This window comes from Siniperca chuatsi, linkage group LG5, assembly GCF_020085105.1.
Source record: "Siniperca chuatsi isolate FFG_IHB_CAS linkage group LG5, ASM2008510v1, whole genome shotgun sequence".
In the NCBI taxonomy this organism is placed as follows: Eukaryota; Metazoa; Chordata; class Actinopteri; order Centrarchiformes; family Sinipercidae; genus Siniperca; species Siniperca chuatsi.
The window spans coordinates 15,299,763-15,312,967 of record NC_058046.1 but is presented as its reverse complement, the minus strand read 5'-3'; the positions used below and the strand labels follow the sequence as shown (position 1 = coordinate 15,312,967).

At 41.1% G+C, this 13,205-nt stretch overlaps 2 protein-coding genes across 2 annotated transcripts; one reads left to right on the top strand and one right to left on the bottom strand.

Annotated features, from left to right (window-relative positions):
* Positions 1 to 263: 263 nt before the first annotated feature.
* arsk (arylsulfatase family, member K) lies at positions 264 to 3,851 on the bottom strand. The gene is made up of 8 exons (XM_044198068.1): positions 3,595 to 3,851; positions 3,273 to 3,402; positions 2,985 to 3,144; positions 2,384 to 2,666; positions 2,100 to 2,271; positions 1,253 to 1,477; positions 840 to 1,055; positions 264 to 735 (listed from the first exon to the last, which is right to left on the bottom strand). Exons 1-8 carry the CDS (start codon positions 3,700 to 3,702, stop codon positions 461 to 463), a joined length of 1,569 nt encoding a protein of 522 aa, XP_044054003.1. The 5' UTR covers positions 3,703 to 3,851; the 3' UTR covers positions 264 to 460.
* A 1,482-nt stretch (positions 3,852 to 5,333) lies between these two features.
* arrdc3a (arrestin domain containing 3a) lies at positions 5,334 to 13,205 on the top strand. Its single transcript, XM_044198064.1, has 8 exons — positions 5,334 to 5,890; positions 7,784 to 7,865; positions 7,998 to 8,145; positions 8,508 to 8,610; positions 8,803 to 9,059; positions 9,693 to 9,849; positions 9,945 to 10,087; positions 10,227 to 13,205. Exons 1-8 carry the CDS (start codon positions 5,611 to 5,613, stop codon positions 10,293 to 10,295), a joined length of 1,239 nt encoding a protein of 412 aa, XP_044053999.1. The 5' UTR covers positions 5,334 to 5,610; the 3' UTR covers positions 10,296 to 13,205.

Here is a 13,205-nt window from a genome sequence, read left to right as displayed (position 1 = left end):
CCACTGAAAGTCTGTGTGGAAGTGGAGACGTGTCAGAGATGTGACATATAAGTAAAAGTCCTGATTGAATGTGAGTCTAGGGCAGTGGTTCTCAAACTTTTCTTGTCATGTCCCCCTTCAGAAGCCGAAAAATGTTCATGCCCCTCCACCACATGTAAACGGATTGAATTCTTATCAATATACATCACAGTATTGGGGGAGCAACAAATAAAAAAGGACATTAAATTTGATTGAAATAAAATAAATGATTCAGGTCAGCACGATAGCATCAGCAAACTCTTGTTTTTTATTTACCGACATAAATCATGTTCCTTTAACTTAGTTAATTTCCCCCCATTTTAAAAGCCATAGAGCCACTTGTCAATAGCTCTCTCATTGTCAAAGGTGTGATTGTAAAAGAGTCCAGCTCATTCAAAAAACAGACACCTTAAAATTAACCATTATTATAACCATAAAAATATCACACAGAGCCATAGAGCCACTTGTCAATAGCTCTCTCATTGGCTAACGTATCTTTTTGCCAATCCATATGCCACCTGAGGTTAGCAATGACCTGGCTGTAGTTTCTCCCCAAACTATGGCGCCAAGCACCAAATGCTTTTTTATTGTAGACATGGACAGTTGTAGAGACTTTTGGATAGTCTACAATGCTACGCAATAGCTTGTCCAGATGCGCCCGCACATCTGGGAATTTAAGAACTACATTATGAAGTTCTTCCTTGTCCAGTGTAACATCTGCAAAACACAGAGAGTACAGAAAATAAAAGGGAGCCAGAGTTTTTTTTCTTCTTGAAAGCATATGAGTGATTGAAGTTTAGTTTCTGAAGCTAGGTACTCACCAAAAAGCTGTGGGGGGACACTCAGGCCATCTGCATAGGCAATATATTTCCACCGGCCACTTCTCAGCATGTATGTAGAGGCATTGACATTACAACCATGATATTCACTCAGAACCCAGTCAGAATGTTGCTTCTTGGAAAAAGCACTGGCCTTTGATAGCAGAGGAAGGAGCGAGTGTCCACTGAGAATACCTACTGCTGAAATACCAGCAATGTCTGAAAAATACACAAGTGTGTTACATCAAGTTAAAATACTGAAATCAAAATCTACTAGTGCTTTTATTCTGTTGACAGTAGGCAAATCCTCCACATCTTGACTACTAAAACGCTTTTATTCTACCTGTCAACAGACATTTTCATGATTTCAAATATTTAATAGACAGTTTAATTCTGTTTTTTGTCTACTTCCTTACCCAGCACAGTGGGATAGAGATCAACCAAAGACACAAGCTGGTTGACCTGCATGCTAGACCTCAGCCCAGGCCCCATGACCAGCAGGGGAACATGGGAACTGCCTTCAAACATTGACATCTTGTAGAACTGCCGGTGCTCCATGGCTAGCTCTCCGTGGTCAGCCGTGAAGATCACAACAGTGTTGTTAAGCAGGCCATTGTCTCTCAGAGCTGAAATCACCTGGCCTGGTGAGACAGAGGGTGTGGGAGACACAGAGAAAGCATGTACTCTATAGAGAAAAGATTGTATAGACTTTAATATTATAACATGTTAAGTAACTTTGAGAAGGAAAGTGAATGAAGAAATTACAATGGACATGGGCAATACTGAGCATTTAACAGTAATATTTCTCTTGCTGATACAGAGAGGAGAGTGTGGATTTTCTTGCTTCTTTAAAAAAAAGCCTGAATAGGAATAGATCTTACGACACTTTCATATCATAGTGCCTATAAAAAGCATTTACTATTTTTTTTAGCCTTTATTTATTCCGGGCAGTTTCACTGAGAGTAATTCAAGTCAAAGAAGCCAAACATGCTGCACTGAATCAACAGTAATACTGCTAAAGAAATTCAGTCCAAGTTGCTCTGTAAATTGTATATATTAGTATTACTGATACGCCAACAATCTAGTTACCTGTTGTTGCCTGCTATGCAAAGCCTTGTTTTATAGCCAGAGTGGTACACTGGCTGTACTCCAAATGTTATCACAGAGCCCAAAACACCAGGGTTAAGCTCAAAGTTAGCTGTCAAACCCACTACCTCCTGCTTAGAGAGGCCACCCCCTGGTGAATTACTGCTGTCTACTAACCCAGCATGGCATCTGCTTCAGCACACATGGCATAATAGAAGGCTCTTATGCTTTTGACTTCCTCCTCAGTGAAAACACCACTGCAGTTTTTGGTGAAGGTGGAGTAGTAGTCAACAGGGTGCATGGCAGCCATAGGCAGCCATTTAGGAACAGTGATGAGCTCAGAAGACACCTGTGTGTGTAAAATAAGAACTTTTATAGTGATCTGTATAAAAAAAACATACAATGAAATTCTGCAATAATGGAGAAAAAACATTCAAGAAACAGGGAAAGAAAAAGCATGCCTTTTTCAGCCAGTATGGTGAGGTAAGAAAGGTGGATCCTCCTCCAGTGGGCCCCAGGGATTCAGTTTTATAGGGGTGAGGTAAATTGAGGCCAAGATAAAGAGCGAAGGGCTGGTGTGAGGATGCAGCTCTCTGGTTGATCCACTGTGTAGCCGTGTCTGTGTTTTTCCAGTCTGCTCTCATGATCCTTACTGTTGACATGTTCCCAACAAGTTGCGTAACAGGCCGGCCCTCTTGGCTCAGGAGAAACTGAACATCTCGTGTCCAGGCCTCAACTCGATTACTGCAGAAGTTGCACAAACACACACAAATACCAACAAGATGCAGGCAGAGACACAAATAATGGGAAGTGGAAAAAAACATGTGAGGACAGGCAGACAAAAAAATGATTCACACTGCTCTGGAAAATAGCTTCCCACATTCACAGTATGTTGTTGCTTCTTATTCATGCAGTAGGTCACTAACAATTTTTCTGTGTATATTGGTGTGTATGTGTTATATTGAGTTTGGTGAATAGGAATAAACTGAGACCCCACTTATCTGAGTTACAGGCTCAACTTTACAGACACTCTTGTCCACATCTCTGACAGTGTCTGCCTACCTGACAGAGTGACTCCCTGAGGTGTAGTCCAGCTTGCCTATCATCTTGGTAGAATATCCGTTCACCTCCAGCAAATCCATCCATGTTGTTGCATTAGCGTCGAGGCACTTGTAGTTGTTCCATGACCGAGTGAGGTGAACAAACTGACCGCTCCACATTGCTGAGAACAAAGATTAAACTGTTGAAATACATTTATTATTCCACCTTTATTACCATCTTGAATACCACAATATATTTCTAATTGCAAGGGAAAGGGAAATCCCCAGAGCCTTTTAGAGGATAACTTACCTGCTCTTGAGGGGCAGCAAATGGGTGAGTTGGTGTAAGCATTGAGAAATGTGGTACCGAGCTCCCTGAGGTAGTTTATATATGGCAGCTGCACAACTTTGCTGCCAGGATCAAAGGTCAATCGCCCATCCTGAAGAAAGAGGAAAACTGACATTTAGACCCAAACCGACTGAGATATACAGTCACACAAAGATTAAATGGGAAAAATAAAGCATCTCTGTATGGAGTTTAATCTTGTCCTCTCATAGTGCTTTAGCCTAAAATAAACAAAAGCTACTGTTATTGTATACAGTAGTAAAGCACTGTACTGTAACATACTTACAAATGCATCACTCATCACCATCACAATGTTGGGTCTGGTTCCATTTTGGCACAAACTTTGACCATGAAGTTGAAACAGGAAAATCAAAGCCAACACTCCTATATTCATGACAGCGTTTCACCTACTTCAAATGCTGATGATTTGCTGTTGTAAAAGAAAAGTTTTGTCTGAACTGGATGTATTTCATCAGAGAAGACACTCAAAAAGTGTTCCTCTTTGACTGCAAGTTACTTTAGAGTCTGAGGGACTTGATATTAACATCCCGGTTACGCTTTCAAAATAAGAGTTTTCTTGATTCATTTAAATTGAAGAAGTCATCAGTGCAAATTGAATATCGTGTTTTTTTAACTTGGAAAAGAAACTTAACGTACAAACATAAATATTAAACACCCAATCATTCCACAGATTAATCAGAAGGGAAAAACGCTTAATGGGGGATACATACGCTTTTTACCATGTAATAACAAACTGGAAACTCTAGAGGGCAGCATTCATCTTTTAACAAAACATCTGTGCTGCACAATTTTGTTGAGCTGGCACTGTCAAGATCACAACTATTTATTAGTTAGGCTAATGAATGGTGAAACCAAAATAGTACCTCATATGACTGATTGATGTGAAAAGTGAATTGATGCACTTTTTAAATTATAGGAAGTAGCATGAAATATGATCAATAATTTATGGGTTTGAATCAAACGCCATCCGATTTTAATCAGATGCCATCCAATAACGTTGATGTTTGCTGCGGATCTTGCAACCATGGAGCTCCACAGACCCAGGTATTATACACCTACTTCCTGTAATTTAAATGCTCATTATGGGCAAATTGTATTGCTGAATTGATGTGGCACCTTGTAAATAATCACAATGAATTAGAAATGAAAGGGTTGTTTTGCAGTCATGAATTGTTTGATGAATACATGAGTTACAGTGCTGTTCAACAGGTGATACTGCAGCTCATTGTAGAAGCCACGATGGTCACCAGGTGGCGTTTTGAGCCTCTGAGTTGTTTTTCTGTAAACCGTGAGTTCAACACAATGAGAAATCCCAACCCCCCATATGCTCATGGATCTTTAAATCGAAATTAAAAAGACAATATATGCGATAGATGAATATATAGGAAGCTTTTTCTGCTCACCACCCCCCTTGAATCGTAGGCCTACAGCAATTCTACATGATCTGTGCTGCAGACATCATGCACGATTTTCTGTTGATTGTACATGGATGTAGAGATTGTAGTGAGCCTGGATATATGTGAGACCATATGTATCGATTATATCACAGATAAATGTGCAGGCACTTAAGTCATATGCCTAGACATAAGACTGGGAGCGGTAGGCATATAAAAGTGATTCTGAGTTGATGTACTATTTATGAATGGTTACTATATAATCACATATTATAAAGAGTGTTTTCATTTGTTTCTAGTTCAATCAGCAAACATATTCCTTATATCCATCTCTGAATTAAAAATCTGGAAACAAGTTGGGATGAGAAATTTTGGGCGGATGTATTCATGTATTTTAAATACATATAATATATAACAATATGCTAGCAGATGCCCTGTTAAGTTTCACCTTTAAAACGACTGTGGTTAACATTTCTGCAATCTTTCAGCTGTTTGACCAAACTTGTCATCTGGCTCAGAGCCACACTTCCCTCTCTGCCTTGTTCCAGAAGGCGGAAGGAGGGGGCAGAAGCCCTGCGCATGCGCTGAAGGTTGTTTTTCACACAGCCTGTCGCTTAAAGTGAGCTGAGCTACGGGGGTTTCCTTGTCTTTGACTGGAGACCAACTAGCAAAGAGGCGGATGATAACAGCATCCTCTGCTGTTATTCAGCCATCACACATCTCAATGAACTGCTCGCAAAGAAGCCACTGATCGTGCCTACTGCTTTTTGCAGGGCAGAGATACTGATCAGTGTCTAAAAACTGCATCCCCTTTTTCTTATGAGACTATTTTTTCACAGACTTTTTTTATTTGATTTCAAGGTCTCTGTAGCCTATCTCTTTTCACCATGGTGCTAGGAAAGGTAAAGAGCTTCACAGTAAGCTACGACTGTCTCAATGACAGCAATGTCCCCGTTTTCTCCAGCGGGGACTGCGTCTCAGGGAGGGTGATCATCGAAGTCACGGGAGAAATCCGTGTGAAATCTCTCAAAATCCACGCAAAAGGATTTGCAAAAGTTCGTTGGACTGAATCGAGAAATGCTGGATCCAACACTGCCTACACGCAAAACTACACAGAAGAAGTGGAATATCTAAATCACAAAGACATTTTAATTGGACACGAGAGAGGTAAGGGAGTATAATTTTTTTTTTTTTTATTGTTTAGCAGAAGTTTTAGAGAAACTGACTGGGAGATGCCCTTTGTGCCGGTTCACTGGAGGATGCTGTTGTCCTGAATGTTAGAAACAGTGATAATAACACAATATGCACAGACAGATGAATAACTTTCATGTTACACCCTCTTTATGTGGTGGTGTTGGTATTAAAGTAGTTGGTCACATTGGCCAGATACAGCTCCATCATTACTTGTTTGTGTCAAGGTGTCAGAATGGATGACAGCAGCTCAGGAAACTGTATTTTTCATAGTATTTTAAGTGTACAGCGAGAATTATATAATTCTTTTTAGATACAGGGCGATAGAGTAATGACTTGCAGTGATGTATATACAGCTTTGTTAGACATTTTCAATGCTGAAACGCATCATATTGGGTGTTTCTTTGTAGCTTTTCTTAAGTTTCCACCCATTGTTCAAAGCGGTTCAATCCTGTTCAGAAAACTGGACCGGGATGGGGCGGAGTAAAGCACATGCCCCGTGTCATTGGCTGAGGTGCTCATGTGTGGCCAATGACATCACTCTCTTGCAGAGAGTGACATACAATTCTGCAACTTTTTAATTAAGAAAACACCTGCAGTTTGATTTAATATCAATTAAAAGCTGAGGTAGAGCTGCAAAGCTGATACGTTGTTTCATTGAAAATATTTCTAATCTGTGCATATGTTTTTCAGGAATTATAATATGCCGTTGAATTGTGCTTGAGACATATGTCCCAACACAAATGGTGTCACTTTATCCACAGAATGGTTGATATTTGTGAGAGTAAAAAGCACCCCTTTGTGAGCGTCTGTATATGCATGAACGCCTGTAGTGGTTTGGGTGTTTTCGGCCATCTGCAACATCTTTACTCTTACCACTGAATGGACGAATCGTTTCTGGTCCACTCTGCAGCAGCCTACTATGTTTGTAGCAGGTGAATTGGGTTTGGCTAGCTGTCATTCCGCGTGACTGTCAGGCGTTTAGTCATTTTAAGGCAAATCGATAAGGGCTGAGGTTTAAATGGAGGAGATGCATTGTTGCATTGTAACGATATTTCTAGCAAAGCTACATTTAGGCTCTTAATGAAACATTTCCTTTGATGCTAAAGTGGAAAACTGGGGTCGGAACAGGCTAGTAGTAGTGACTGCGGTGTCGCACAGCGTGAATGCGTAATGAGAGCAGAGCGGCTGCGGGAAGCTGCTCACACCGGTTCAGGCCGGTCTCCTCCTGCTAGAGTCTGCCGTTTGACTGACAGCTCCGCACTTGTTTACCACACGGCTGCTGCTAGGGGGAGGGAGTGCTGAGCTGGCAGAAGCACACCCGACCCAACTCTTCAAAATGCACTTTTGATGTTTTAAAATGAAATTTAAAAAAAAAAATAATTTACAACATTTTACGAGCAGTGTGACGATGCGAAAGTGTCCTCTCCTCCCTCTGAAAAACAAGAGTATTTTTTTTTTAATCTAGAGATAAATGTTAGTGATACAGATTTATCTACCGATCAGGATTTTATTGTTGCCCCATATAGCCCCGTTTCCCCCGTCATAGGTTATGTATTTCCATCATACATGCCACAATGGTATCTCTAGGATGTAGTTCTTTGTTCATACAACAGCACAATCTTGCACAGCTCAGTTTCTGGCACCTCAAACAACCAACTTCTTTTTTGATGTCCTCTAAATATTCGTCTGCTGCTTAATTCTCAATACATTAATTTTTTTTACAGACAGATATGATAGTAAAATCCCTTCATTCTCTTTTGTCTCCCCCACCCTGTGTTTTTGGTATGACTTTCAGATGCCTTCGTAGAGCATTTTACCCAGGTATGGTATACATGTGTTTGGAATATTATCCTCCTTGTTTTTCAGAGGATGACAACTCTGAGGAAGGACTCACCACTATTCATTCAGGAAGACATGAGTATGCATTCAGCCTCGAGCTTCCACAGACGTAAGTGTCTTCATACTACATTCCAGTCAGAAATTAAATATCAATACCATCATAATTCAGCTGTATCCCGTGTGAGCTTTTGACAGTTAATACAACCCTTTTCTTTTTTTCCTCCTTCCTTCTTTCCTGTAGACCTCTGGCTACCTCTTTCGAAGGGAAGCATGGCAGTGTGCGCTATTGGGTAAAGGCAGAACTCCACAGGCCATGGCTCCTGCCCATGAAGACCAAGAAGGAATTTACAGTCTTTGAGCACATTGACATCAACACTCCATTATTACTGGTAAGTTCTTTTGAAGCAGCCCTAGGCATTGTACGAAGGGAATCAGACTTCGATGAGACTCATTTTCCTAATTACGGGGCAATTTTGGAAAGAATTTTAATCTCTTGTTGCCTGTTTCCATGTGTGTTTTGCCTGGCCATGTGTTTGGGGAAATGTCATCATCCTGAATTGTGTAAAAATATATATATGGAATGAGAGTCAAAGGAAAAACGTCATCTAGTTTTGACTGATGATCCAGTGGATAGCAGGAACAGACTTGCCCATATATTATTATTAACCCTTTTTTCAGTGGTTGTGGTGTGGGGAATATGAAGAAAAATTCTCCTATGTTTGCTAATGCATCTGTTTTCTTTTTCCTTAAGTCACCACAGGCCGGCACAAAAGACAAGACGCTTTGCTGTTGGTTCTGCACCTCAGGTCCTATTTCCCTAAGTGCCAAAATTGAAAGGAAGGGATACACCCCAGGTGAAAATAAATTAATAATTCAACTGATAACCTTGTTAGTCAACTATTAACCAGATAAGTTAATGGAAGTATCACACTCTGCAGATCACTGCGTTGATTAGTAATTACACACTGGATAAAAAGATGATAACCATTTATAGAAATGTAGAGAAACTTCAATTAACCTCTCCTCTACCCTCTCGAACTCTGCAGGAGAGTCGATCCAGATCTTTGCAGAGATTGAGAACTGCTCATCCCGCATGGTGGTGCCGAAGGCCGCCATCTACCAGACCCAGACCTTCTATGCCAAAGGGAAGATGAAGGAGGTCAAGCAGCTGGTGGCCAACCTGCGGGGAGAGTCTCTGTCCTCGGGCAAAACAGAGACCTGGAGCGGCAAGATGTTGAAGATCCCACCTGTCTCACCCTCCATCCTGGACTGCAGCATTATCAGAGTGGAGTACTCCCTCATGGTGAGTACAGTCTTACTGTATTCAGCACACTCTCACACCCCATTCGAACCTTTAGCATAACTGCTCTTTCTTTTCGTTTGCAACTTTGCCTCTGTCCAGAGATAATTGGCATAGACACATGTGTTCCTGCCCTCATTAGTCTCCTCTTGTCCTTGTTATCACCATTACTCGCACCATTATCAGCACAGAATCAATATTTCCTAGTAAGCCAGAAACTCTCCTGGTAAAGGACCTGGCTGACTCAGCCCGCAGTGCCAAATCTGGGCCTTGGATCGCACCAGGTGTTCTCTCCACATGCCGCTAAGAGCATTAGCCCAGAATATCTTTGGTAGCACCTGCTTTGAGGGTGCTTATAACCTCTTTACCTTGCGAACAGACAGGCACCAGGCGAGGGCTCTACCTTGCATAAGCAACCGACCTCAAGACATTGACCCACATATTGTTGAACGACTGCACAACCCATTTAGCCCTGATGAGCATGGTTTTATCTTATAGAGGATTAAAAAGCTGTTTCATTTCAGGCTGAATGCTCAGCTCCAAAGCCCTTTATTTACTACATTGCAGCACATTTATTATACCTCAGAATGACTTGCATATTCTAACCTGCTGTGGTGTCCTCATGTCTGTGCTCAGGTATACGTGGACATACCTGGGGCAATAAACCTGTCTCTGAACCTGCCCCTGGTCATCGGAACCATCCCTCTCCACCCCTTCGGCTCCCGTACCTCCAGCGTCAGCAGCCAGTGCAGCATGAGCTGGCTGGGCTTGGGTCTGCCTGAGAGGCCTGAAGGTAGGTTGACTCTAACGGTCATGATTCAGATTTATAACTCTATACTGAGTATAATTCCCTAGAATGCTAACATGTGGCTTGCTCGTCCTCTGCAGCTCCTCCAAACTATGCAGAAATTGTGACAGAAGAGCAGAGACAGAGCAGTCTGGATGTCCCTGCAGCCCGTGAGGAGCTGGACGGATCTCTCTTCGCCTACATTCACGAGTTTCGCTTCCAGCCTCCTCCACTGTACTCTGAGGTAAGCACCCAAATAAAATAGAGCAAAGCATTTGTCCATTTATTTTTCTATTACAGACTAAATTAAATCGGCTCCATGTTTCAATAAATAAACTCTCTCTATATAACTCCCTCTTTTTCTGTTCTCTTCTGAACACCAGATTGATCCTAACCCACATCATGCCAGCCGTACAGAGGAGCGCAGGCTCGACGCCTGTCCATCACGCTGAAGGCTATTGCTGAAATTCCCCTGACTCTGGGAACTCAAAGGAACCTGCTTGCAAGGCTCAGCTTTGTTTATTTTTCTCCAACAACAACGTTCACACAACGCTGTTGACGTCAAGAGAAAAACAAAGTATCCAACCAACCAACCAACCAACTACCCAACAAAGACTTGGACAAATACCCCCAGTTGAGTTGGGTTGGACAAATCTGTTCCTGCCTTCCCTCAGCGAGAGAAACAGGAGTCACTAGTTTGGGGTATCACTTCCTTCCTGTGTCAGCCTGCTGAGGGTGGGATATGTACAGATTAACACATATTCAGTCTGTATGAAAAACCCCACTAGTAGTAAGAGCCCTGGTGATAGTATTGATAACGAAAGGAAGAATGAGCAAGGCTCGACTTGCCAAGCTCCTCTTTAACCTTTGATTCTTCTGTACTCATGGCACATAAGGACATGGCTCCTCACACAAAGGGCAGGACTAATCATGTCCAGACTTCAGCAGAATCACCTAAAGAAAACGGGATGAAGAGAGAAAAACAACAACAACAACAACAACGTTCTAACCACCATAGTCTGTATGAATGAAAGCATTCAGCGCTCAACAACAGAGCAAAGACTAGGTCCTCCTGTCTCATTTGGGATTTTGTTTTGCACATTTTATTCTTTACTTGAGTTGTATGGCTCTGTTTAATGAGAATTGAAAAAAAAAAACATCACTAATAGTTTGGTTTCAGTCTTGTAATGCGCCAGACTAAGAATATGAGACTGCAGGCTTAACTTGTAAGACTTTCAACTGCATAACTTTGAGCAGCAGGATTTGATTTTGGAAAAAAAGACTGAAAAGGACAAGAACAATGCACTGAATTTGTTTAAGCTGTTTAAGAATTTTCTTTTTCTCCTAATGACATTTCCTCAGTGACTTCTAACAACTAGACTGGACTTTTACAACAGCTGCAGCACACTATCTCCAAATGGAAGCTCTTTAAGATGTTGCCTCAGCTTGGATCCAAGTGTGGCTTCCCTCCTCTTTTAGTCTAGTTCTGTTATTCAGTTTTTGTAATTAGCGCCAATCATAGAATAGCTTTTAGCCTTTTTTGTGTTGAGGTTGCTCTGGATTTGGACTAGGAGGGTTGCAGACCTGCATTTACCGCTCAATTGTAGCTGAAGAGAAAAGTGTGTGTGTGTGTGTGTGCGCGTGCGAAACAGAGGGTGATACATTGTGGAGGGACTCGCCTCACCCTAATTGCTTGCAGCCCCTCTACTCCTAATCTCAGGGCAAACCAGGCTTGCATTACTGCCCAAAAAGCACTGTCTCAGGTGGTCTTCTCACTTGCCAAACGGTTGGGGGGAAAAAAGAGAAAAAATGTTATAGGTTTTCTTTTAAATTGCACTGTTAAAAATAATGAGTTTTTTTAACTTCCAGAATGAGAGAATAGACCTGCAGAGAAGCAAGCCAGCTTTCTGAGATTAATCACATTCCCTTTTTGTCCTGCTGCACTTGCCCAGTTCATCCAACCAACAGTTAGATTTTACCAGACCAGTGAAGCCAGAATGCTACTTATTTAAAAAAAAAAAAAAAAAAAAAAAAAAAGAAGAAGAAGAAAAAAAAAAGGCTGTGTCTGACACTGCTTCTGCATTGAAGGAGCAAACCCAAACCCTGAAAAGCTGGGGACATTGCTAAACCTCTGTTGAGACTGGTCAGAACAAGTAGTAGTAGGTTGACATGAGTAATACATTGGTTTTCTAACTCATTCAACACAAAAGACCTGCATCAGAGGTTTGACATAGTCTGGAAAAAAGAAAAGCAACACCTTTTTTGATAGGAAAATAAAGAAAAAGAAGCATTCAATGGTGAAGGTCTGGAGAAAAACCATTTGATACTAACCATGTTATACTAGAGGATTTTTCAGTAACGCAGTGTTGTGTAGGGCATTTTTTTTTTTTAAAGATTTGTGACTTTTTTTTTTTAAAGTTTTAAACTTTAAACGTAGCTGAAACGTGTGTGTGTGTGTGTGTGCATCGAGATCCAGCTGACAACTAAATATACAGCTTCTGACGGTAAAGTGATCTTATCATAGCGGCCTTGACACAGAAAAGACCTGATCATGATTCTTCATTTTTCAGTGTCTGTTAACTCTTGTTCTCCTTTTGTTATGTTTGTACACATCTGTATGTTTTCGACCTTTCCAAGTTTATTCAAAAGGACAAAAAGGGAAGAGGGGAAAAGTCCTTTTTATAAGCAGTTGTTTTAAAAAATGACATCCTGGACAGGCCTCTCCATTGTGTTATTTTTCTGAAGCTGATGAAGGTTGACTTTTTTTTTTTTTTTTTTTTTTTCCATGTATTTCTGGGCATTGATATAGTTGGCTTCCTAATTTAAAGCAACCTTTTCTGAGTTAGTTTCCCTGACCTCTCTGATCCCCCTCAGGCCTGGGGGTGGCAGCTGTTGATCAGCACCCCCCCCCCCTCTGAGAAACATTTAGGTAACATGGGATAGCAGACAAACCGCTTCTTCCACAGTAAACTCATGTTCTATTTGTTTGCAGTTTTTATCTTAGGGAAACTGGTAATGAATAAGCTCACATATTCGTTTCAGGTCAATTCCATAGTCCATTTGCTTGGTCCTCAGAGTAGTCCAGTGTCAAAACTAAGCTAAACTCCTGACCTAATAAAGGCAGGAACTGAAATGTTCAGAGAAAAAGAACCTGGGAGACGGGATCTGAAACATTTTAGAAACAAAGTGCAATATCACTCACTGAATTTTCTTCATTCTCCATTTGTATGTTTGTTTTTATCTTTTTTTTGGTCTGTTAATCATGACGGTTTAGATATTCCATGAATATACTATGTTCTGAATGATTTAACCTTTTGTCTAGTTCTTCCTTTTGATTTGAATAAACGTTTTGTTCTAAATTA